Below are 26,504 nucleotides of genomic sequence, written 5' to 3' on the forward strand. Positions count from 1 at the left end.
TTGACCATTCTTTAATAGATAGGTTATATATTTGATTCCATGATTACAGTTTTAATCTTAAGTTCCTAAAGATAGATTTTACTATGTAAGTTCCAATAATTTTCTAATATCCACTTTGATCATTTAGATTTATGAAATTCTAGGCATTTTTAAATAGATTAACCTAAGGCCAGTACATAGAACTCACCTCTCTCAAGTGGTTCTACTGATATACAAGGCTTTCTTTCTTTGAACTGAGCAAAGTCTCTTACTCATTTGACATATAGTTATTGAACATTTACTGTGTGTCAAGCACTATGCTGGGTGCTATAGAGTTAGGTGTGTAGGGGTGTGTGTGTGTGTGTGTGTGTGTGTGTGAGTGTGTATACCTCTAAGCATGATTCTTGTCCCTTTGTAGTTTGCAGTCTAATGGGAAGAAAGACAAATAATTACAATAAATGGTAATGAGTATCCTTTTAGGGAAAGTACAGAGTATTCCAGAAGCATGCAAAAGAATGACTTCACCTAGTCTAGGGAATTATATTAAAATTGAAACATGAAGAATTAGTGGGCACTGCCAGGTTGAAGAGCGGGGAAATGGGATGGTAAAGTAGAAGTGGGAGAGAAAAGTGTCCTACTTAAACAGCGTGTGGGATAAGTGAGGCAAGAGAAAGTCTGCCCAATTGCGATACTGAAAGAAGTTCAGTATAACTGAAGTATCAAATGCAAGAAGAAAAACAGAAATAAAGAAATCTAGAGGGACTGCCCTGGTGGCGCAGTGGTTAAGAATCCCCTGCCAATGCAGGGGTCACGGGTTCGATCCCTGGTCCAGGAAGATGCCACATGCTGCGGAGCAACTAAGCCCGTGTGCCACAACTACTGAGCCTGTGCTCTAGAGCCCGTGAGCTACAACTACTGGGCCTACGCACCGGAACTACTGAGCCCACATGCTGCAACTACTGAAGCCCCCACGCCTACAGCCTGTGCTCCACAACAAGAAAAGCCACTGCAATGAGAAGCCTGTGCACCACAACGAAGAGCAGCCCTGGCTCGCTGCAACTAAAGAAAGTGCAGCAATGAAGACTCAAAGCAGCCAAAAAAAAAAAAAAGAAAAAGAAATCTAGGGATAAGTGGGTGCACATATACTGGAAAGCCCAATTATAAGGCACATTAAACAGTCTGGACTTTATCCTAATGGCAAGGGTTTATCACTGAAAGATTTAAGGAGTTAACATTATCCACCTGGCCATCCTGTGGGAAAGAGGGCAAGACCAGCATCAGGGAGTGTTATTAGAAGGTTTTAACGGTAAACCATTTTAGGCCACCATTGATCACAGCCTGAACCAGAGTAACTGCAGGAAAGAGAGAACTGACGAATTTCGGGAGATATTTAATAAATAGAATTCTAGAAGATGTGGTATGAAGGATATAGAAGAGTCATGGATAGTCTCCAGGTTTCTAGTTTGACTAGATGTTTGATTGGTGGTGTCATTTCAAGCAACAAGCAATACTAGAAGAGAAAACCTGAATGTGGCTTTTGGAAGTGTTGATTTTAAGATGCCTCTGAGATACCCAAGAAGAAATGGCTAACTGTATATAAAGTTCTCTCTGCAGCTTAACAGAGAGGTCTGGGCTAGTCTGTAAGTGTTAACTGAGGCTATGGGAATAGATGAGCTTGCCTATGGAGTGTGTAATGATAAGAAAACAGGGCCTGGAGCAGACCTTTGAGGAACTTGAAAACTTTTATTAGAGGCCAAGAAGAAGCCTCCAAGAGACTAAGAAGAAAAACCAAAAGATGGAGGTATCAAAGAAGCCAAGGAAGGAAGTGTTTCAAAAAAGAGGCATGATCCCTAACAAAAACTGTTGAGATATCAAACTGGAAGACTGAAATTTGTCCATGAATATTAGTTACACTGCAGAAAACAGTTTTGGGGATTAGTAACAGTGTACACCAGATTTTAGTGGATTGAGGAGTCCATAAAAGGTCAGGAAATGGAGGTGAAAACTGCCTATAGTCCATATTGCCTGTAGAGGACAGAAGAGATATACAGCAGAATCTAGATGAGAAAGTGAGGCTGGAGGGAGCTTTTTTCTTTTTCTTTTTAGATGCAAAATACTTCAGTATTTAAACACTTCAGACTTTAAACACTAATGAGATGTAGGATTTATCTCTTATTAAGAAGCTTGAAAATGCCAAATATTCATTTGCCAGCTTCCTTTAGAAATAGAGCATTGGCAGAGGTACCTGCCTCAAACTTTGAATTGGGAATTTGTGTCACAAACAACCAGAAAACATTCTTTGTTTTTGTTGTTTTGTTTTTTTTGATGTAGACCATTTTTAAAGCCTTTATTGGATTTATTACAATATTGTTTCTGTTTTATGTTTTGGTTTTTTGGCCACGAGGCATGTGGGATCTTAGCTCCCCGACCAGGGATTGAACCCGCACCCCCTGCACTGGAAAGCGAAGTCTTAACCACTGGACCACGAGGGAAGTCCCCAGAAAGAACATTCTTAAGTAGAGAAGACCGCTGTAGCAAGATTAAGTTTCAGGGCAGCAACAAAAGTCAAGCAGCAGCATCACTGGTCTAGTGCCAGCAGTAGTAAGGAAGCAACAATAATGCTGTCACAACCAGACCAGACCTGTGGTGTGGTCCTGGCTGTGGTTCCTGCCAGGGAACAGCCCGCAACAGCTCTTCCCCTTGTACAAGCCTGGTTCTCTAGTCTTCCTAGAAATGCTGAGAGCTTCCTAACATCCATTTTATAAATTTACTTTTAGTTTAAATAGCCAGAGTCAGTGTTTGTTGCTCCAACTAAGAAACCTGACTACTTGAGGAATTACAAAAGGTGATGTTTATGTCAATGTTATGTTGGCAAAACAGCTCCCTGAACACACATTACCAGGAGATCTGGTTTGAAATAGTGACTGAGTTATTCAACATCATTCAGCAAGCAAATTCCAGCATTATGTAAGTACTTTCTGAAACTGGGCTGAAGAACAGACCCTGCCATTGATCTCCTATTTCATGAGTCCTGTGATTCTTTAAAATAAGAGACAATTTTACCAAGAATTGAAAGACTCTCATTTCAAAACACATCAATAAGAGAAAGAAAAGAAAAAAGCCAAAGATTAGAAGAAAACATCTGAAAATCATATATCTCATAAAAGATGTGTATCTAAAACACAAAAAGAACTCTTTCAACTCAATAGGAAGACAAACATCCTAATTATATAATAGGCAAAATACCTGAATAAATATTTCACAAAAGAAGATATATGAAAGAGCAAAAAGCACATGAAAAGATGTTCAGTGTCATTAGCAAATTAGCACCACAATGAGATAATACTTCACTTCCAGAAGAATGGCTATAATCAAAAAGAAAATAACAAGTGCTGACAAGGATGTGAAGAAACTGCAACCCTAGTACATTGTTTGTGGGGCTGTAAAACAGCTTGGCAGTTTCTTAAAAAGCCAAACAAGAGAAATGAAAACACGTTCACACGAGTTGCATGCAAATATTCACATAAGCATTATTCATAATATCCTCCAATCTGGAAAAAAACCCAAATATTCACCAGTTGGTGAATAAACAAACTGTATTGTTTCTATACAATGAAATATTATTCAGTAATAAAAAGGAACAAAATACTGATACATGCTACAATATGGATCAACATAAAAAATATTATGGTAAATCAAAGAGACCAGACACAAAAGACTATATACTGTATGATTACATCTCCATGAAATGTCCAGAAAAGGCAAATCTATAGTCACAAAAAATAGATTAGTGCTTGACTGGGGATGGGGATACTAATGGGAATTAAGTACAAAAGAGCATGAAAGATCTGAGGTGATGAAAATGTTCTAAAAATTTGTTTATCCATTTATCAACTGATAGACATTTGGGCTGTTTCTACTTTTGTCTACTATGAATAATGCTGCTATGAACATCTGTTTACAAGGTTTTGTTTAATCACCTGTTTTCAGGTGATGTTCCGTATAAGTTGGCAAATTTACTAAAAGTCATTATATACACTTAATACAAGGGAATTTTATGCTACGTAAACCATACCTCAATAAAAATTTTTTTAATTCCCATTTCCCATTTTTTGGTCTTCACAGCAGGCCACTTGGCACTGTAGGGCGAGGCCCCTGTGTATTGTTTGCAGGAGCAGTACTTCCTGTAAAAGACAGCTTCCTAGTCTAGGAATGACTTCTAGTACACAGTATTTGTAATACTTGTATATTCTAGAACAGCCCTTCTCAAAATGTGGTCTGCAGACCAATACCAATCTATGTGTACTGCTAATTGTCTGAGACTGTCCATAACTAGGTAATTACAGAAGTTAAGAATATGTGTTTAGAAACTTTAACAGCAATTTCACAAAACAATATATCTGCTGAATCTGATAATAAAATATTGGACTTGTATCCTATATTGCTTAGGTTATTTTTTTCCATTTCCAGCCATTCATTTTTACTGCATTTTCCATAACAATCAGTCAGCCAATGATTGGAAACTTAATGTTTAGACTTTTTCAGTGTGTACCACTTTTCCACTATCTTACAATTGGCCATCATACCTATCAGTGTAGGTCAAACTCAACATGCTTTCAAATTTTTTTTGTAAACATGCTTTCAAATGCTCCAACAACTCTGGTGGTATATTTATCAATGCCAAATTTTAAGGCCTTCTGTGTAACCCAGATTTTAATAGATGTTCATGTATTTTTCTGTTTTTATCAATATATTTTCGAGTTTATAATTAAAAAACAAAAATCTTCAAACTATATATACTTAATAAATGTACATTTTCTTCCCGTTCCCTCAACTAAAAAAGGCTTGAATTTAAAAAAATAACAAACCTAGTCTTTGAACTTCGATAAATTATGGTTCTAGGAAAGGTTCTATAAATCACTTTAAAATAAAAGTACAAACTAAACCAGAAACATGTTTCTATGCTCATTTGTAAATTAATGCAAAAATGCTATTTAAATCAATATAAACTAATATCTACACATTATGTGAATATAACATGATGCCCCAAATGTGTATCAAATTATTAAATCAGGCAATATAATGACTACATACACGACTTAAGAGATCTCTAGGAGAAGAGCTTCATAATGTAAGGGTCAGCAAATGGTTGGAAGACTCAAGATAAAAGTAGAACAGTAGCTATACCTAAGATCCCAGAGTGAAGTTGAGCAGCCTGAAGGCTTCCTAAGACAACACAGTCAAATGCAGAGGCATAGAACAAATCAATGACTGAACAAATCATTTTTATACTACCTGGACGAGACTGTTTAGATAATGGATACTATACAATGAGGTAATAATGAAAACAAAAGAGAGAGAAACTGAACTACTGTTAAAAATCTAGACCCAGGGGCTTCCCTGGTGGCACAGTGGTTGGGAGTCCGCCTGCCGATGCAGGGGACACGGGTTCGTGCCCCGGTCCGGGAGGATCCCACGTGCCGCGGAGTGGCTGGGCCCGTGAGCCGTGGCCGCTGGGCCTGCGCGTCCGGAGCCCGTGCTCCGCACCGGGAGAGGCCACAGCGGTGAGAGGCCCGCGTACCGCAAAAAAAAAAAAAAAAAAAAAAAAAAAAAATCTAGACCCATCTATATATAAAAAGGAAGTTATTCAAATCCCCTAAGTGCCCATCACAAATTTGCATAATTTGAGCAAAGTGAATTAGAAAGTTTATTGTCTTTGATAACAGGTAGAACTATGGAGAGAGTGTGAAACAAGGAGATAAGTGACCTGAGTTCTACCTTGGCAATAAGACTTTAGAGGAGAACATCTTTATTCATTTCCTTATTGGACACAAATGATAAACCAGATTATTTCTGGTCCCTTCCTTTCAAGAATTCTACATTACAGCTTATTGATACAAGTACCAACAATGCAAGACATCATCACCACACACATGGAATAAATTGTCCTAAAATGTTTACTATGCCTCTTCTAAATTGAACCCTATGTGTATGGTTCATTTGGAAAATAATCTTTCATTTAAAAGAGATTAATTTCTCCCCCAAATCCCATTTAATTACTTTCCAAATAATTCTGATAACTTAAAACATATTTGACTTAAAATTTACTATCTTGGGCTTCCCTGGTGGCGCAGTGGTTGAGAATCCGCCTGCTGATGCAGGGGACATGGGTTCGTACCCTTGTCCGGGAAGATCCCCCAGGCGGCGGAGTGGCTGGGCCCGTGAGCCATGGCCGCTGATCCTGCGCGTCCAGAACCTATGCCCCGCAACGGGAGAGGCCACAACAGTGAGAGGCCCACGTACCGCAAAAAAAAAAAAATTTACTATCTTCATCAGTTTGGAATTATTAGTTTGGTAATCCATTCAAAACTATCATTTTCAAGGAGTTTTTCCTAAGAATCTCATTATGCTTGAAAAGGGAGAGGAGATGGATATGCAAAGTTAAAAAATGCTTAGATATTGAGTACTTTATAAATGTAATGTATTTTATAAGTGTCTTGTAAGACAATACATAAATATACAAAACATTTTTTTTTAATTTTTTTTTTTTTTTTTTTTTTTTTTTTTTTTTTTTTTTATTTTTATACGATGAATTTTGTTTTTATATAAACTTGAGGGGAAGAAACTGATAATTTTTAAAAATCTCATTAACTAAGAGCTAAACTCAGTTACGCTGCTCTACGTAATCTCTTATCCTTCTCTTACAAGTTTTTCTCCATAGAGAAATCATCACCATTAGCAGAAAGTGCAGGAAAGAAGACCTAACATTTCCCCCCAACAACTACAGAAACAGTAATTAACAACTTTAACAATCCTATGCTAATTCAGTTTAATCCTCTAGCTCTGAGATTAACCATCTATTCAGGCTATATTTCCCACTGGGTACTGGTGACTAGATAATTCATTAGGGTATCTAAAATGCCAGTTTCTGGATTTCTCTGATTAATCTCTGATTAAATTCTAAATAACACCATTTTTATTAGGCAATGAGTCAGCTTGCACAAGTTCATGTAACCAAAATTATGCATATATTCTGAAAATCCATATAATCAAACCTGAAAAAAGTGCTAGTAATGCAAAGATCAGAAATATATTAGAATCAAGTCTGTAATTAACTAGTAAAATTGAGATACTGAGCTCAAGTATTTTAAAGAAGTATAAGAAATGTTTTACTAAAAGGCAAGAGACTGGCTGATGGGGTTTAATATGCAAAGGTCCAGATGAAGGTAATCTAGGAAGACAGAAGACAATCATGGAAGTTAGCCTGCTTAAAACAGAGATCTGTTAAATAGAATAATGCCAGCTGGTCTTTGAAGCACAAAAAAATATGATTAGATATATTTCACGAGAGGAACTGCAACCCAGCAAAATAATTTAATAACTTCTAAATAGAAGAGGCTTCCTGATTATCCCAAATACCAAAGATCATTGAAATCCTACCACTAAAGCATATAAATCAAGAGTGAAGACCATTATTCTCTTTCAAAGGCTACTACTGGTATCGCCTCTTCCAGCTCTCCTCATCACGTCCTTATAAATCCAACCAATTTGGGGCATGACAAACGCAATTGTAATATAACGTTATATTATGCTCATAGGTTTTCTTGTTTGTCTACTTTTGCTGTGTATGTGTGTGGTTTTGTTTTGGTTTGGGGGTATTTTTTTGGCCTGTTTAAGAATTAGTTTTCAGTGAACTTACTTTGAAAACAACTCTTTTTGATAAACAAAAAGATTCTTCAGTTTCTTGTTGCTCATATAGAAGCTCTTAGCCAATCTACACTTAACCAACCATCACAATCAACCAACACCTTCTAGATTCCCCTTCTAAAACAAACTGACATGGGATACTAAAGGCTAATATCTCATATACTCCTCTGTGTGCCAACCAAGAGTAGGTTGGTTTGCTCCCTCACCGTTTACATCAGTTGTTCTTGCAACTGTGGAATTTAATTTTATCTAAACTAACAAAATATGAGTATGAAGAATTGTTTCTGTAAATATTAGGTTGAAAAAAAGATGGGATATTTTGGTATAATAAATGATTTACTTTAAAAAAGAAATGCTATTGAATTGGGTGGGCATGAGACTACTGTAGACATGGGGAAAATAATAAAATATTAAGATTTGACTCACAGATTATATAATAAGTGTCTTTAAGGTCTACCTCCATTTAAAAGAAATCAAAACTTGAAATCATAAATAATACATTATGGGTATGGTTTATGCATGAAAATCTGATGCAGAGTGCCAGTCTGTGAATTCACGCATACAGGAAAGATCTTGGCCGTAGATAAAGGTTCCTTGACCCCAGCACTATGGACATTTTGGACTAGAGAATTCATTGTCTGCAGGTGGGGGTGGAAAGCAACACTGTCCTGAGAACTGAAAGATGCTTAGCAGCCATCCTACCAGTGGTTTCTCTACCACCCACTTGGCAACAGCAGCACCCCCGCCCAGATCTGACAATCAAAAGTATCTCCAAACACTGCTAAATATCCCCAGGGGGTAAAATCATCCCAATGGAGACCCACCACCCTATATCAAATGAGTGATAAATACATGTATATTTATATTTTTTCATTAAAGTGAAATGTTTAAGTAATCAGCTTTTAATGATTTTACTATAGCCAATTTTTTTGATTAACTGATCAACTACTAGGTGAAATTAATGGCTTCTCTATACTTAACAGGAAGAAAGAAAAACAATCCTTGAATTGGTAAAGTACCAAATAAGATAGCTTTACTTTATATATGATGATAGTCCCATTTCTTCCACATCTTTTCTGAGATCAAGACAGAAGCACAGAATTACTGAATTAGTCAGACCAGGGATTGGAAAAGGAGGCAGCAGCAGCAAAGGGAAAAAAAGAAATTTAAGAAACAATTTCCAAATGGTTGGAAGAGCAGCATGAGGAAAAAGCTTATTATCTCTTAACTATGTAGTCCTATTATTGTAACATTTACTGCAGGTCTATCCACTACCAGTCAAGAGAGTTTCCTACGTGTAAACTCCAAAAAGCTTAAATGTCTACTATTAGATGAGTGGTTATGGCAAATTATGACTCACTAATTTATGATGTTCAAAAAAAATAAGGTAATGACAACATTATATGTTGTTAAATAAAAAATAAGTTGGTTAACTATACTCCAATATAAAATAAAAATTTTTAAAAAACAGTAACTCTAACATCTATCAAATAAGTTGTTTTACCTCTTAGAATATTAAATATTTACTTTGTCACGTAATGGGATAACATATGTCCGTGTCAAATATAGCAAAGTTACCTAATGACACTAAAAAAAAAAGTTGGAGTATGATAAAATCATGTAAGTAGACAGTTGGAAATATGATTTGTACATACAAAGAAAATGATTTAACAGTAAAACAAATTATTAACAGCATTTATCCCTGATGTTTTGTATTTTCCATAATTGCCACAACAATATTTCCTTCATACATGTTATTCTAGAATGTTGTCACTCCCCCTATCAAGAGGTAGAGTCTGTCTGTGTTCCCAGCTCTTGAACTTGGGCAGGCCAGCATGACTGCCTGGATAAGTAACATTGTGTGGTTTCCAAGGCTAGGTCATAAAAAGTGATATGCTTAGCTTTCTTTCTCTTTTGGGACACCTGCCTTTGGAGCCAGCCCTGGGGTACTATGTAAGAAATCCAACTATCCTGAAGCCACCATACTGGAGAGATCACAGAGACTGAGAGAGGTGCCTAAGAAGCTATATCTCAGCCTTCAGTTGTGTGAGTTCTCCCAACTTGGGCATCAGACACATGGGTGATCTAGCCTTCACATAACTCCAGACGAACCACTTAACACTCCAGACGAGAGAGTCCACGTGAGAACCACTTAACTGAGGCAACTCCCAGAACCCTGAAAGAGGATAATAAAATGATTATTGCTGTTTTAAACTACTATGGTTTAGGAAGGTTTGTTATGACCAATAGACAGGAACCAAGGTAGAATGTGTTGGGAAGAAGACGGGGAAGCTACACTTGTTATTTTATACATACTTTTCCATTGCTTAGATTCTTTTCTATATAATAACTTCATAATTGCAATTTTTAAGTCCCTAGATCTCCCACTGTTCTGGTAAAATAAAAGAGGAAAAACCTGAGCTTATCCTCAGAAGACAGTGAACCTAAAATTCCTACCTATCATCTACTCTGACCATTCTGAACTACTGTCATTACTACCAGCATTCTATAGCAAAAATATTTGTCAGGAACTTAGACTCAGCAATCTATTGAGTGCTAATTACTATCTTTAAGGGTGGGTCAGAGAAATTACTGAATCAAGAATAACTCAGATATAGTACTGAGATCTGTAACTCAGGATTGAGTCCTCCTTCTGATCCTATCAAAACCAAACTGTGAGCTTCCTAAAGTCTAGGCCTAGGTCTTACATAATATGTAATCAATACTGGTTGGATGAATGAGACATAGTAAATGAACTATGAAAATTAAAGGGGGAGAGAAAAGAATTCAGAGAAGGATAAGCCCATAGGAGACACAAGGGCTTACACTTCAACTAGGAATCCAATTCATACACATGAAATGAAAACTAAAATATTTAAAATGTGACATACAAGTAAATACAAAAAATTATATAAACTAGTAACCGAGTATATAAGTGCAGCTCGTATATGGAGAAAATGACTGGTCCAAGTGTGACAAGGTTCACTGGGAAATGTCTCCTCAGAGAGAGAAGGCTTTAAATGGGTTTTATGAAGAACATTTTTACTGGAAAGATAAGGCTATACCAACATATTAAATGGAGAAAGTAGCAAATACCAAGAAATAAAGGCTGAAAACATACAGCAGGAAGAAAGGTAATTTACCTGAATGTCATACAGAAAACATCTAAGAAGACAGAATGCTGGTAAGGGAGGGGAAAAAAATGTTAGAAAACCTTAAAAAAAAAAAAAAGCACAAAGATAAAAAACTGAAATATAACACAATTCGAACTAAGGTACTTCTTGAATGACTTGATGAAAAGTGTTTGATGAAAATTATTCTAACAGTACTGTGCACCATGGAATAGAGCAGGGGAAAGGCAGGAAGGCCAGTTTTACTGCTGCAATCATCTCAGCAAGAAGTGGTGAGGATGGCAACTACAGATGTAAAAAGGAAGAGAATGATCTAAGAGACACGATGGCGCAAGAATCAGCAGAACATTGCTGATAAATTAGATGGGGGAGGAGGGAGAGAGGTACAAAAAGGAAAGTACTAAACAGGTGATTTAAAGGTTTTAAATGTAGGAACTCTAAGACCAGAGGTAAATTTTAACAAGAAAGGAAAAAGATGACAGAAGGATGAAGACCTGGATAGAAGGAATTTTAATTAAAAGGAAATAGGCATTTGTGTCAAATGCGACTAAGGCCTACAAAAGGATTAATTGAGAAAAACAAATCAACAAACAAAAAATAAGTTAGCTAGGAACGGATTACTTCCAACATATGAAAATTCTATTTACAGGAGAGGAGTAAATACCTTAGACACAAAGGCAGAGCCAACTAATAATAATAAGGTGTGCCTTAATCTGTGCCAACCACCATCCTAAGCACTTTACAATATTGCCTGATATGCTCACAACAATCCTATGATATGCGTACTTACATTTATCTCCAATTTATGGATGGAGAAACTGAGACACAGCAAGGTTTAATAAAGTTACAGAGTAAGTTGTGGAGGTCATATGTGCACCTAAACAGTCTGGCTCCTAAGTCCGTGTTCTCAACCAGCTCAATATTCTAGGATTAATTAAGACTCTGAGAACACTGATGACAGACCCCCAAAAAGTATGTAATTAAATTTGTGAGGGCAAAGTTTCAAAATGGCATACTATGAAAAAATCTTGCTTAATGGATCCAGAAAACTAGAATAGGAGAGAATTTATTGGGGAAAAAAAAAGAAGGGAAGACTGCCTTAAGAGTTGGAATGTGAAAATATAAAAGTTTAAGAAAATGAACTGATGATATAACCATAAAAGACTAGATGTTTGGGCATAATATTGGGTTGGCCAAGAAGTTCGTTCGCGTTTTTCCATACAATCTTACTAACCATTAAGTATAACATCTAGAAAAACAGTCTTGCTTAAGCAGAGCATATCCCATGGCACAATTTAGTGATATAAACAGTTATAGAGGATGGATATGCAATGTTTAACATAATGAAGGCAAATGTTGGGGAGAAAACATTTCGAGTTTCAAACAGGTATTTAAGATTACCAAGCACTCTACCACAGAACCAAACACGTAGAAGGTTCTCAGTAGGTACTATGCTTGTCCATGCATTTTTCAAATGTTCTGAGAACCACATTATTAGAGTTATCTAGTATGTTTATAAAGGACGCATACTCCTAGGCCCATCTAAGATTTTAGGAACCTGGTAGTGGAGCTCAGCAAACTAAAATTTTAATACTCTTTCCAGGCAATTCTTTTGCACAAAAGTTGCACTGCCTTCCTTCCTCTGCTGCAGCCTAAGTGTTAGAAGTAAACACTCCCCAACTGTTTCTCTCCCATGGCTTTGTATTGACTCAGATCTTCTAGGTTCTTTCATTGCCTATGCTTGACTTGTGTTTATTTCTAAAATTGCAGTCCTGGTTTGGTAACATAATCAAGACTTGGTTCTGGAGTTATTAGTCCTGAAATCCATATCAACTTCAATACTGACATTGGGTGGGGGAGCTCTAGTTCTTTTCCCTGACATCATAGATTTTCTTTTCTTTTCTTTTTTTAATCTTATTTATTTATTTTTGGCTGTGTTGGGTCTTAGTTGCAGCACATAGGATCTCTAGTTGCGACATGTGGACTCTTAGTTGCGGCATGCATGCAGGATCTAGCTCCCCGACCAGGGATTGAACCCAGACCCCCTGCATTGGGAGCATGGAGTCTTACCCACTGGACCACCAGGGAAGTCCCTAGATTTTCTGTTAAAAATAAATATGGTGTTGACTGGACACTGGACTGACCCAATATGTCTTTTACCTTTTTATTGAAGTGTAGATGATTTACAATGTTGTGTTAGTTTCTGGTGTACAGGAAAGTGATTCAGTATATTCTTTTTCATTATAGGATATTGAATATCGTTCCCTGTGCTATACAGTGGGACCTTGTTTATCTATTTTATATACAGTAGTTTGTACCTGCTAATGCCGAACTCCTAATTTATCCCTCCCCCTCCCCTTCCCCCTTTGGCAACCATAAGTTTGCTTTCTATGTCTGTACGTTTCTGTTTTGTAAATAAGTTCGTTTGTATCATATTTTAGATTCCACATAGAAGTGATATTATATGACATTTGTCTTTCTCTGTATGACTTACTTCACTTAGTATGATAATCTCTAGGTCCATCAGTTGCTGCAAATGGCATTATTTCATTCTTTTTTATGGCTGAGTAATATTCTATTGTGATTATTTATATATATATATATGCATGCCACATCTTTATCCATTCATCTGTCAATGGACATTTAGGTTGTTTCCACGTCTTGGCTACTGTAAATAGTGCTGCCATGAACACTGTGGTGCATGCATCTTTTCAAAGTAGAGTTTTCTCTGCATATACGCCCAGGAGTGGGATTGCTGGATCATATGGCAACTCTATTTTTAGTTTTTGGAGGAACCTCCATACTTTTTTCCATAGTGTTTTCAATTCCCACCAAGAGTGAAGAAGGGTTCCTTTTCACCACACTCTCTCCAGTATTCAATATGTCAATTGTTATGTTACCAGATCTGTGTTAAAGAAGATGCTCACTGTTACAGACTCAGCATCTGAATTCCTGTTTATTGCCCCTAAAGTAAAGAGGCGCAAATGTCCTGTCTTTGTCCTGATTTACCGCAAAAGCTTATCAAGGATGGAAGGTGTTTTCTAATCACTATGCAGACAGGGTCTGTGAGAATGCTCCAGTTTCTGGAATTGTGAAGGAGTGAGTTCTTCTAAGATGTCTTTTGACCCCAACGGTGGGACAAACGGTGGCCAAAAAGCTGTCTATTGATATGACGTGGAACTGAAAACAGAGCCTCTTTATTCAACAGGGATGCTTCATGATAGCAGCAACTAGGATCTTGAAAGAAGGGCTTCTAGGTACTTTCATGCTTTAGCAGATCTGTGATTCAGACTGTAGAATCTGAAGCCATGTCTCTAGTGTTCCCTCTGGTTCTCTTTCCTTAATCCTGGCTAGTTCTGTAGTCCTACTGTGTCATCGTTCTGGTTGGCCTGAGGTGGCTAACATAAAAAGCTAACACTAAATTATACTGGGAGACTTCTGCCATTTCCTGAAAATTATTTGATCCTTGAAGGATGACATTCAATTCACCTTTGTATCCCAGAGTACCTACACATGCACTGCTAGACTTGACATATTTAACTGAATGCCCTGTTCAATCCCTAGAAAAGAATCCTCCTCATGTAGAGCACCCAAAGGCATTAGCCTTATATGAAAGGTGACTTCCTCCTGCATCCTACTCACCAAGGTCATGGAATAGGAACAGACATCTAACTCATGGTCATGCAATGCATTCAGATTTCTCTCTCGCCAACTGAACTAAAAGAAACACATTGTCACCATTAGGAGGTAAGCTTTAGCTGAAGGAAAGATCAGTTCAAGTCAGCAATATGGCAAACCAAATCCACGTGCAAGTCAAAGTTATGGAGAAGCAGAAACCAAGAAAAACTATAGCAAGGTAAATAGAAGTGGAAGGGAGAAGTGGGAAAGGTAGATGAAGCAGACCTGTAAAGAGAAGGCAAGACAAGAAACCATATATCCCCAGAATGAGAGGCAGAGAGAGACTAGCTTCTCAGATCCTGACAATTCTCCCATTTGCACAAGGTCTAGTTGTTCTTTATCAACCGAAAAGAGCTAGATCCCTATAACAACCTCTCCTTGAAGCCAAACAACTCCTGATTAAGGCACTATTTTTTTTAGAATGTACACCAAGATATACAAAAAGCTGGCAACAGATAAATCCAAAGAGAAAAAAAATTGTACCAGGAAGAAAGTGAAATTTCAGATAGCCAGCAAGTTCTCTAAATATGAATTTTACTTATCAGGAAGAACCACCAATATTTACCATATTCTTATCAATGAAACAAATTAAAATTTAATTGATGTTTTCAAAGCAAATTATCAGTGTTGACAAAAAAACTGTCTCAAACCCAGAAGAGACAAAAACCACATGACATATCTTTTCTGTTAATATATTTGAAAATATTTTGTAAGCCTACTTAAAGCAGACCTTTGTTGTTTGAGGTCTGTAATAATCAGTAGTACGTTGGATTAACAGCCTCATCTTTGAAGACAGGCTTTATAACTCATACAGCTGATAAAGAGGAGGCAAAGGCCAGCCCTGTAACTAGGCTTTAACCTGACTGATGGTCCTTTCTTGTACCTGGACTAACAATAGTATCTTTACCATTTTTTTTCTTCTAAAGATATTTTCTCTGAAAACAGTCTTTGAACTGACTTTCTTTGAAGAGTATTCCCATATAACAAAACCCAAAAACCGTAACATGAGTTCACAATAAATTAATCCAACAAGTTTGCTTCAACACTGTCAAAAGACCAAACTAACGCCACAATAACAATAATTTTGTTTATCTAATACAGATTCTAGCATACATCCTCTCTGGCAAGAAATATATCATTTAAGCCTTGAATTCATTTAAATCATACACATTCGATTTACAGACATTTTTAATATTATTGTTAACTTTTTACTAAAATGTTTAATAGATACTAATATTGTAAATTTTTAATTAAGTAAAGCTTGCCAATTTTTAAATTCTCATAAGAAAGCTTAATTGGAATTTTCCATAAAAACTTTCAAGATCAGCCTCCCTGGTGGCACAGTGGTTAAGAATCCGCCTGCCAATGCAGGGGACATGGGTTCGATCCCTGGTCTGGAAAGATCCCACATGTCGCAGAGCAACTAAGCCCGTGCACCACAACTACTGAGCCTGCACTCTAGAGCCTGCGATCCACAACTACTGAGCCCATGTGCCACAACTACTGAAGCCCATGCGCCTAGAGCCCGTGCTCCGCAACAAGAGAAACCACCGCAATGAGAAGCCCACGCACCGCAACAAAGAGTAGCCCCCGCTCATCACAACTAGAGAAAGCCCACGCGAAGCAACAAAGACCCAGTGCAGCCAAAAATTAATTAATTAATTAAAAAACTTTCAAGATGTGCCAAAAGAATTTCCAAACTACAAAAGGCAAAAGAGTGACATTACTGACCCAATAATTGGTATCTTTCTCCTTATGCTGACAAAACAACAGAATTTATGAATAAGAGGAATTATTTAATCTCTGGGGTGATAAGAGTTCTGTATCTTGATTGTGGTGGTGGTTACAGAATCCACATGTGATAAAATGGCAAAGAACTATACATACACATAGTACCAATGCCAATTTCCTGGGTTTAATATTGCACTAAAGTTATGTAAGATGTAACCATTAGGGGAAACTGAGTGAAAGGTACAGGGCCCTCTCTACTATTTTTGCAACTGCCTGTGAATCCATAATTATTTAAAGATTCCACTTATACGAGGTACCTAGAATAGTCAAATTCATAGAGTCAGAAAGTACATTGGTAGATGCCAGGGCCGGGGTGTGGGGAGGAGGAATGGGGAGTTAGTGTTTAAAGGAGACAGAGTTTCAGTTTAGGAAGGTGAAAAATTTGGGAGATGGATGACGGTAAGAGTTACACAACAATGTGAATGTACTTGGTGCCACTGAACTGTAAAGTTAAATATGGTTAAAATAGTATGTTTTATATTATGCGACTTCTACCACAATAAAAAAAAATTTTTTTAAGTAAATAAACAACTTTTAGTTTAATTAATAACAAAAATACCACAAATATAAAAAAATTAACCTAAATACCCTGTTTAGTAGACTGGAAAACTGAGACCTAACCAGGTAATACACACAAACTTTCACAGTCAATAACAGAGTAAAGGCACCTAATTGATATGCTGTTGACTAAGGAACATAAGATTAGAAGTAACCACTAAGGAACATAAGATTAGAAGTAACCAATCATTTGTGGCCATTAACAATATCTTGTTTTACGGAAGATAATCAGGTCGGTTGATGCCTGGGTTGCATTAAAATGCAATCAGTATATACATTTTTTAACTACTATACTTTATTTAGAGGAAAAAACTTTTTCTGAGGGGAAAATATCTCAAAAGAAATTTATATTTAACCTTAGAACTTCCACGTTTGAAGGAATATGAGTTTTTTGAAGAGCATGACACAGTATTCCAAATAAGATCATGCCATCTTTTCAAAGAGGTCTTCCTCACACAACAAAGTGAACAGAAACTATTCTTGTCCCTAATGGTTCTAAACAGCTACAACGTAAAACTAAACACAGGCTATCTTTGACTCCAGAAAATGGATTTTCAACCAAATAAAGATAATACTCAGAATAGCTACTTTCAAGTTCCCCACAGTGAACAATTATGTTTCATGAAGGCAAATGCTGGCTAAATTAGTGGTTGCGAACTACAGTCATAATATAGCCTCCTACAAAAATTACATTCTAACGTCTGAACTGATACCTTAGCTATCATCCTGCTTCCTCTACACAATCATTTTGGGTAACATTTATCCTTATGAGACTCAGTTTGGTAAAAACAGGGCACTCTTTCTCCTCCTTGAGAGAATGCGACACAGATGTAAATCAGCATATGTATATCATCTACCACTTTGGAAAATCAACTGAAGCGGTCAGGCCACCCAATCTCAAGTATAAACATCAGCATGTAAATAAAACTGATGTCTGTCTAAAGTGGCTTCCGGATCATATAATGCAACTATGCAATTGTTCCAATAGCAATGTAAAGAAAACACATTACCTGAAATGGAACAAGGATTCAGATTTGTGGGGGGAAAAAGTGAAAGAAGCTACACAAAGTTAATAGGTCTTCAATGAAGTTAGTGAGAAGATAAGAGAAGTCGGATTAACAAGGGGAAATCTAGGTTAGAAACATAAGAATGTATTAACGGGGCTAGAAAAGTGAATTTTAAAATTGCAGCCTGAATTAGGCAGTAATTTAACTAATATTACTTTTTACTTTGGGAGAAAAAAATAGAAGCCAGAGAATATGGAAGCATTCTTCACATAGCAATATACTTTGAAGTTCACAATTCTTTACTTTTGAAGACATTACTAACAACTGCAATTCTCACAGATTAACACCCAACCCTCCTTATCTATACTAAAGAGGCTTGTTTGGCCTACCAGCACTTTGGCATGGCTAAGGCATAGGGTCTGGGATTGGTAATGATAAATTATAAGGCAGGAACCAGAACATAAACTATCTGGTATAACATGGTAATTATATAGTTAACATTTACGATATGCCAAGAGCAGTCTAAGGACTCAACATCATTCTAAGGGCTCACAATAATCCTATGAAATAAGGAGTATTTATTCCCTTTCAACAGATGAGAAAACGAAGGCACAGACAGATTAAATCATTTGTCTAAGGTCACATAGCTAGTAAGTGGCAGAGCCAAGATTTGGACACAGGTGGAATGATAGTTTGGATTTATCTGAAAGGCTAAGGAGCCAATGAAGGATTATAAGCAAAGGAAGACCAATATTCAAATTCACGTTTTATTTTAGCAAGATCAGGTAGGAGTGAATAACTACTAAGGAAAAAAACTGAAACCTCAAAATTAGTTAATAGACTGACGAGGAAAGACAGAAATGATGAAGGCCTCAATTAAGGGAACAGCAATAGAATGAAATAATTGAATAGATATATACAGAGGATATAAAATCAACTTGACTTATGATTAGAAAAGGGAGAGTGAGGATGATTCCAAGGCTTCACTGACTAGGCCAACAGCTTCTCATTTTAATCATACTATTACTTTATCAAAAGCAGAAAGGTTTAGTATTAAATCATCCTCATATCAGCAACAGCCACAGTATTTGACTATCTCCTCTCTGAAAAATGTGACTAAATAACTTACAATTACTGCCACTTGGCAACTCCACACTAATTGTTTAATATGCATACAGTAAAGACAGCTATTAAATATTTTCAATAAATGACACACAGACCATCACTGAACATAACATGGACAGAGAAGCTACAGAGAATCTGTGAAATTTAGTAAACGTTCTTATAATCAGCACTCTAAATTTAAGAAAAACCTAAATGCCCTTTAAATGGATTAGAATCATTTTACCACTTATAGGAAGAGGTCTGTAGACACCTCTTTTAAGATTCAAAAAAAGTAAAGCTCATTACTTCAAAGTTAAATCGACTAGGTTCTTTTTTCCCCTTCTGTCTGTAAATGTAAACAAACAAAAAAACCCCACTATCCTTATAGCCCAAGTCAAGGATCTGTAAATTACTACATTAGGATTATAATAACCACTGGAAAAACTTACTGCAACTTCAACCTTGTTACCACTGTAAGGGTAAAACTATGCTAAAGCCAGGGCCTTCCAGTAACTAAATGCTCTTGGAAAGTGTCCAAAACAATGTATAGTAAATTTCCAATTTGTCTCATCTAAGATCAAGAAAAACAAGTTATCTAAAGCACTGGGTTATATTTAAATAGGCTCTATGAGTTTTATATCACATTATCTCTCAGAAAAATCTATACTCTTTACTTAGGATGGGACCTAAGACCAGTAAGTCACCTGGGGGGTAGGGGGTGGGGAGGGGGAAGTTGCACCTAGGAATTTAATCACATATTACTTAATATTATTTTCAGAAAAATTTCAATACCACTAGCTTTCTTTTTGAGAGAAACAGATTTTGGCAGAATCTGCTAAAATCATGGTTTGCAGTGATACTGAAAATCACCATAGCTTCTATAACGTGGACAACATGTGGTGGTGCTTACTCTGGTTTCTAGCTTGAGCCGTTTTTTAGAGCCTCCTATTATTTGTGGTTCAGATTCCTTTTTTATGGGTTGCATGCCTGATAGATATACACCACTATCATACAAAAACAAACATAAAGGTGCTTTATATATGTGAGTGCATATGTGAATGTACATACATGACACTTTAGACAAGCTGTGATTTCCACTCATAAACAACTTTTTTTTATAAAGTTCTACTAAACTGAGAAGTAAAAGCCAACAGTTAAGAAAATAATCTAACCATACAGCAAAGGGAGCTGTAAAATTAATTCTGGAAGCCAAAAAAACCTAAATAAAGCAGGTACACAAAACAAACCCAACCTATTTTCACTGAGCATTTTTAAGTTTACCTGTAAATGCTAACATTTTTTAAAAGTTGAGGAGTATACCAACTTTCATTTATGAAAAATGACACCCTAGGATAAATTTCTAATTCCCAAGAGAAATAAGTCAAGTTTAAAGATCTGCATACAAAAATAATAGAAGAGCTGCAAAGAAATGAATCGAAAAAGCAAACATGGTTTTACAGGAAACATGGAAGCTATCTGAAACATTAAAAGTGGAATGGACTTATTATCAATATAACAAACAAAAGATCCAAAATGAACAAATTAAGCATAAATACTCCCCATGTGTTTAACTTCTTCTGAAACAAGCAATGCCATACCAATCAATACTTGCCACAAATATTGCCATAAATTGGTCACTTCTATCTTTTTAAATGATGAAACAATGAAAGGTTTGTTGAAATATATTTATAACTTACCAATACTGAGCTATTAAGTTTCTATTAGTGACGCTTCCACTAAGGATTTGTGCTAAAAAGACTGAAATCTATTCATACAGCAGTGAAAAATGAAGCCTCACTAAAGACATTCAATATAAAGCTGACCCCTAAAGGCTCCTTGATGCACGTTTGCAACCACAGTATTCACAGTATGCAGTACACTAGCAACAGATTGGTTAAAAACAGTTTGGATTTTCAACCTCCCATCATACAGGCAACATTTTTAGAAGCAGTCACGTTAAATAAATATGTCTTTCACAGTTACGGGATGAAATTTTAAGCTTGACAGGCACCAATGCCCTGATTTTCTACTTTTTTCGTAAACCATATGACTTCCACATGCTGAGAACGTATTATGCTTTAACCTGCAGTAAAGGCTTTACAACATTTTAATGCTCGGTGCCTAAAAGGCAACAGAAGCACCCCACCCCATCGAATACAAGGAATATATCTGGTTTCAACAAAACCACTAGTCAGAAAAAGTTTAATGAACGCCTTTCCCAGTAAGTAACTTTGCATTTCCGTAGAGGAAAACAAACAAAAAGAAAATCTGAGGTGAGGGTGGGTGGAAGAGAAAATCTTCTCATATTTTATTATTTTTCCAACTCTTAACAAACATTTTAGTTTTTTTATTTCTAAAATAATTATTGAACATTTTAAAACACTATGTCTAATAGAATATCTTTCAGCAGAAAAACACTCTATTATGTAGTTACACAGGATTTTTCTCCAGTTTTTGCAAAGTAACATTTCAGGCTAAAATAGAAGGTTAAAACAAATAATTCTGGAAATCCTAGTCTATAGCAAACTGAAACCTCAACTTTATATCAACATATTGTATGTTCTAAATTTGAGATTTAGAATACACATCAATTTTTTTTTCTATTCAGGTCAATCTAAATATATATGCTACCTCATGTTTATAGACAGCTTATCTGTGTGAATGACCAACTGCAGAAATTTCAAATCAAAGGTTATAAAACATACCATAAAATTACACACTATGTGACTTTCAGTTTTTATGGTATCTAAGGTCCTTTACTGACAGGTTCAAGAATTGATAAGTTTAGATATGTAAATATGTAAATACATTAAATATGTAAATACATTAAATTCTCAGCAGTCAAAAGAGAAATTATGCCAAATCCTTTAGTTATTTAAAAGTCCATTACACTAAAAATCTGTGACAAAAGAATGGTTATTGAAAAACTTATATTTCAGACCGAAAGAAGTACAAATTATATTATCTTAAATCTCCTGGTGTAATGTTTTTAAATATTAAAGACTGTGAGAAACAAGAGATGTTGCAATCCTCTTTCCTTTATAACTCCAATTGAAACTCGGAAGAAAAAAAAAATCAGAATTCAAATTTGCCAAACTTGACTTATACACATAATTCAACTAGATCTATCTTAGTTGTGCAATTTTAAAATAAGTTTAAATGCAAAGCACTGCGACCTTGATGTGATAATTACCTGTGGAAGAAATGCAAAATAAAAACAAATGCAGGTCCTTTTCATCGAATGATGCATTTTACAACAAAACCAGTAAAAGCACAACCACGTAGCACAAACTAAATAAACAGGCACAGGAGGCAGCATGTCCATCCAGGAAGAGAAATGTACCACGCCAAGAAAGAAAGGAAAGAAGGAGGGAAGGAAGGCGGACGGGCAGGCGGGCAGGCGGGCAGGCGGGCGGGCGGGCAGGCAGAGAGAGAAGACAGAGGTTTCTATACCTGCAGGATCCCAGAGAAATGAACTAGTCACATCACTCTCTCCTATATGATACGTAGGGTTTTTAAAGCTCCAGGGTAAATTAAAACAGCAACCACTCTATACCACCATTCAACTTTCCATAGTACAGTATCTTTAATGCCAACTGCATTCTCCTCTTCACTCACCCAGTGTTTCCTCTCTCTTCCATACCAGCTTTCAGACAAATGCGAGACAGAACAGGGTGGGGTATAAGAAAAATACAAGCAGCGCCTTTCCGCTACTCCCCCCGCACCTCCAACAATTTCCAACAGTTCTTCCTACTACGACAATAAGTCGCCCTATCTCAGGATACACAACAGTCATTCTGTGTCTTCAGTAGACACACAGAGGCGCGTACACATGGCAGCACTCCCGAAGCCCCACCCCCAGGCCCCCGAATCTTAAGTACTGTTTAATCTATTGAACGCGAAGACCACAGAGAGATCCCTCCACCTACTGTTTTGGGGTGAGGGTGGGTGGAGGACTCCTTTCAAAGTAGCCCCAACAGTGTAACCAAAACACGGTTCCGGAATAAAATATTAAGAACACTTTTCCTTTCCCACCTATCTGCCGACCTCAGGATGCAAAAAGCCATCTCCACGCACCCGCATCTCTCCAGGGCTCCTGCCCGGAGTTCGGGGTGGAGAGGCGTCCCGGGAGGCGGGGAGGAGTGTGAGCGGGCGGTGGGACACAAACGAGTCGCTCACCGCGGCCACCCTGCGCCGCGTCGCCAGCCCAGAGGTTCAGGACCCGCACCTCGCGCACGCCTCTCCGCCCAGGCCCAGCTAAAAGCTCCGACTCTGGCTCTCGAACTTCCTCTCCGGAGTCATTTATTCAAGGCGAACACATCACCCAAACACGTCACCCAGTTTCAAACACAGTCTGCACCCCAAACAAACCCACACACCTCAAATTCCCCTCACAGTTTTCCAAACTCCAAACAAGAGACCCCACCTCCAGGATTCAAACCTTCCGCCCACCGGGGAGGCAACCAGGAGGAAAGAGTTGGGGAGCAACCGACGCCTTTCCATTACCGCCCCCACAAACTGCCCCACCCCAGACCCTGCGTCCCGGTCGCCCCCGTCGGAAGCCCCCCGCTTCCTCCCTCCACTCAGTCGGGCCGCTTAAGCGACCCATCCCCAGCCCACTCACTTTCTCCCCCAAACCCCTCCAAAAAAAAAAAAAAGTGAAGAGAAAGAAGTGAGGAAAGAGACTTGAGGTAGTCCGGCTTCCAAACCGCTCGACTCACCTCAGAATCCTTGCTGAGTTCTCTCCGCCCGGCACAGCCCCCTCCCCAACGTCCCGGTACGAAGGGCTGAGGTAGGGAGGAGGGGAAAGCGGGAGGGGGAGGGGTGTCTTCCGCGTGGAGCGCCCGTCGGGAGGGGACTGGGGAGGGGTTGAGGCCGGCGCAGGAAGAGGAGAAGGGGGAGGGGAGGCCCCTATCTCCCAGTCTCCCCCTGAAAACCTCCCTTGTCTCAATCACATCAGACTGACTGTCTTTGTCTGGCTGACAACCGCCATATTGATATCAACAGCCCCGCTCCCACCTGCTGCCGCCTAGCGGCTCTGGGAGTTGTAGTTCCTGCCTCCCTTGAGTAAAGGCGCCGGACCGGGCGTCCGGAGGCCCCAGGGAACTACAGCTCCCGGCAAGTACCGCGCCCATCCGCCTTCCCACAGGGAGGAGGGGAAAGGGGCGCCAAAGCCGTAGGGACTACACATCCCAGAATACCATGGATCCCGGGCCCAGAACGGGGACATGATATCATGCTGGGGTGGAGAGGGAGGATGAATTGGCGGCCGGGATGAATTTGAGCTGACGGAAGGAGGTATTCTGAGAGGAAAGGGAGGAAAAGGAAAGACGACCACAGTTCCCATGATGCACGGAGAGATTACTACATTTCCCATGATGCAGCGGGGGGGGCGTAGGGAAGAAAGACTGCATGTCCCGCGATGCTCTCGGCCGGCCGGTGGCGGAGATTGAACCGGAAGACGCTTTCTGGGTCTGAGGAGTGGAGTGACTGGTATTGAACAGCCAGAAGTCCAATATGAAACTGGTGAGTCTCCGCTACTAGGTCAGAGGGCATATCCTTTTGGACTTCGTCGTTTCCACCTTGGGAAGGGAACCGTCGCGGAGGAGGGGTGTCAGGGACTAGAAAGTGGGGTGGACTAAAGAAAGCTACTGTTTGTTGCTGAGAAGTTTGAATCCCACTCCCGACCCCCCGTAACTGCCTGGTCTTATTCATTCCTTGGCGGATCCCTTTGGTTAGATAAGAGATTGACTCTGTCACCTTTCTTCACATACAAACTAACATTGGGCTTAATGAGGTCTGATTTGTTTCTCAGCTGCCACGTGAGTGTTATAATGGGTTAATTTCTTTCCACGAGATTGGCACTTGATTAGCGTTTCTTCCTACGGTTGTTGAGAAGGCTTTGGTTAACATATGAACAGAGTTTAGAAAATACTGGGCAGAGCGTAACCTCTTATTAAATTTTCCGTTATAGACTCCTAACTGCCCTTGCTTTTAAGAGAAGGACGAGGTCAGGGTGTGATCTTGGAGGATTTGAATCTTAAACCCTGTGTAAGATGGGCTGCGAAGAAGTGTTAAGGCGTTCCAGTCTAGAGCTGTAAGGGACTGCGTGAGCCAAGGTTAGATGGAGCATGCCAGGATACCTGGAAAAGTCTTTGCATCACAAAACTCAAACATTTGGCTTATAGGAAAGCTGCTCAGACCTTTGTTTTGAGCCATTTTACTCTGTGCACACAGATTTAACTAGTTTACTCCAACTGTATGGGATTAGTAATAGCATAATTAGAGTAGAGAAACAGGTGTGAGATGCTGTTTCTCAACCTTTTAAAATTCATGTTCCTGCAGCCAAGTGTTGTCAGGCTTTACTTTCTGTAGTTTTTGGAGAAAAACAAAAGGTTCCTTTTCTTAATTATTTGAGCATGCTTTAGCAAAGTGCACGTGTACGTACACACACACGCTACAGGCATATATACTCTGCACAGTGTCAGCTGTTTTCTGAGAAGTCAGAGAAAGTATTAAAAGTGGATTCAACTCCAAAACTGTCTCTATCTACAGCTGTTTTAGGTAAGGAGAAGGGCACAGATCAGTAAACCTTCAGAGTAACAATTTGCTCCTGGGTCAGTTTAGGAAACATTTAAAAATGCAGAATTGAAAGTCACCACCCTTGCTGTAAAGAAGCATGCAATCTAATGAAGAAGATACAAAGGTAATGAAAAAGTTATAATTCCCTGTGTTCATGTTCAGGGTTTGGGGATTGAGAGGATAATGAGGGTGCATGGGGAGTGTGAGACAGTTCCTTGGAAAGGTGACTCTTTAACTGATAAGAAGGGTGAGTAGGCTAGGACCTTCTTGAAGAGGGTTCAGTTTATAGAAGCAACAGAACTTGGCACCAGAATGGTTGAAACACATACCATGTTCCCTCAATAAAAAATAAATCACAATTGGTGTGCTTGGTGCAAAGGCAGGCAAGTGGGAAACAGTTTTTTTCCATAACAACTCATTTGCTGAGGGTATCAGAGAGTTAGGGTTTAGTTTACATATACTTTGGTTTGCTTATAAACTCCTCCTGCTTATGTTATTTAAAGATGTGAAAACGTGGAAAAAAGTAGAAACTCACTTTTTTTTAAGAACCATAAAATGCCTCAGAGGAAGAGGAAGTATTGTCTATACTCCCTCCCTCTTTACTTGTCATCCACGTAGTACATAACTAAAAGTCATTTGGTAGTTGATGATTTATAATGCAGAATATATTTCAACACAGCAAAGTGGTTTCAAAAACATTAGCACATTAGCACTCAGTAAGTTAGACTTCTTTTTTGTGTCATGCCTCCCATAGAGTTGGAATAAATCCTCCATGGCCTAAAAATTTTAACTTTGTGTACTGCATCAGAAATATGTAGTAAGCCATATTTTGTATTTATATCATGAAACACAGAAATACATTTTATCAAGCACATTCTTGTTTTGGAGATGATGGCTTCTCCAAATATCCATCCCACGTACAATCTATGACCACATCTTGTTGATTCTGTAGTTCTTGAACTGGTCT

The 26,504-nt window shown here is 38.2% G+C and overlaps 2 protein-coding genes across 12 annotated transcripts in view; one reads left to right on the forward strand and one right to left on the reverse strand.

The window, feature by feature from the left end:
- HMBOX1 (homeobox containing 1) overlaps positions 1-23,975 on the reverse strand; it is a 174,623-nt gene extending 150,648 nt beyond the window's left edge. For 8 of the 10 annotated variants that reach the window (XM_024746921.1, XM_024746924.1, XM_024746920.1 and 5 more), the window contains exon 1: positions 23,677-23,920. The gene's annotated coding sequence lies outside the window, so the exon portion shown is untranslated. Of the gene's footprint in view, positions 1-23,676 lie in introns of all 10 variants that reach the window. The other 2 variants (XM_024746926.1, XM_024746925.1) reach the window with 2 other exon arrangements.
- Positions 23,976-24,378: 403 nt separating this feature from the next.
- The window catches only part of INTS9 (integrator complex subunit 9), a 110,671-nt gene continuing 108,545 nt past the window's right edge, over positions 24,379-26,504 (forward strand). Inside the window, exon 1 of one of the 2 annotated variants that reach the window (XM_024746935.1) lies at positions 24,379-24,481. In XM_024746935.1, the coding sequence (XP_024602703.1) occupies positions 24,473-24,481 (9 nt within the window). In that variant the 5' untranslated portion in view covers positions 24,379-24,472. The remainder of the gene's footprint in view (positions 24,482-26,504) is intronic. The other variant, XM_024746934.1, reaches the window with a different exon arrangement.

Source organism: Neophocaena asiaeorientalis, unplaced genomic scaffold, assembly GCF_003031525.2.
Source record: "Neophocaena asiaeorientalis asiaeorientalis breed wild unplaced genomic scaffold, Neophocaena_asiaeorientalis_V1.1 scaffold633, whole genome shotgun sequence".
NCBI classification, from domain to species: Eukaryota; Metazoa; Chordata; class Mammalia; order Artiodactyla; family Phocoenidae; genus Neophocaena; species Neophocaena asiaeorientalis.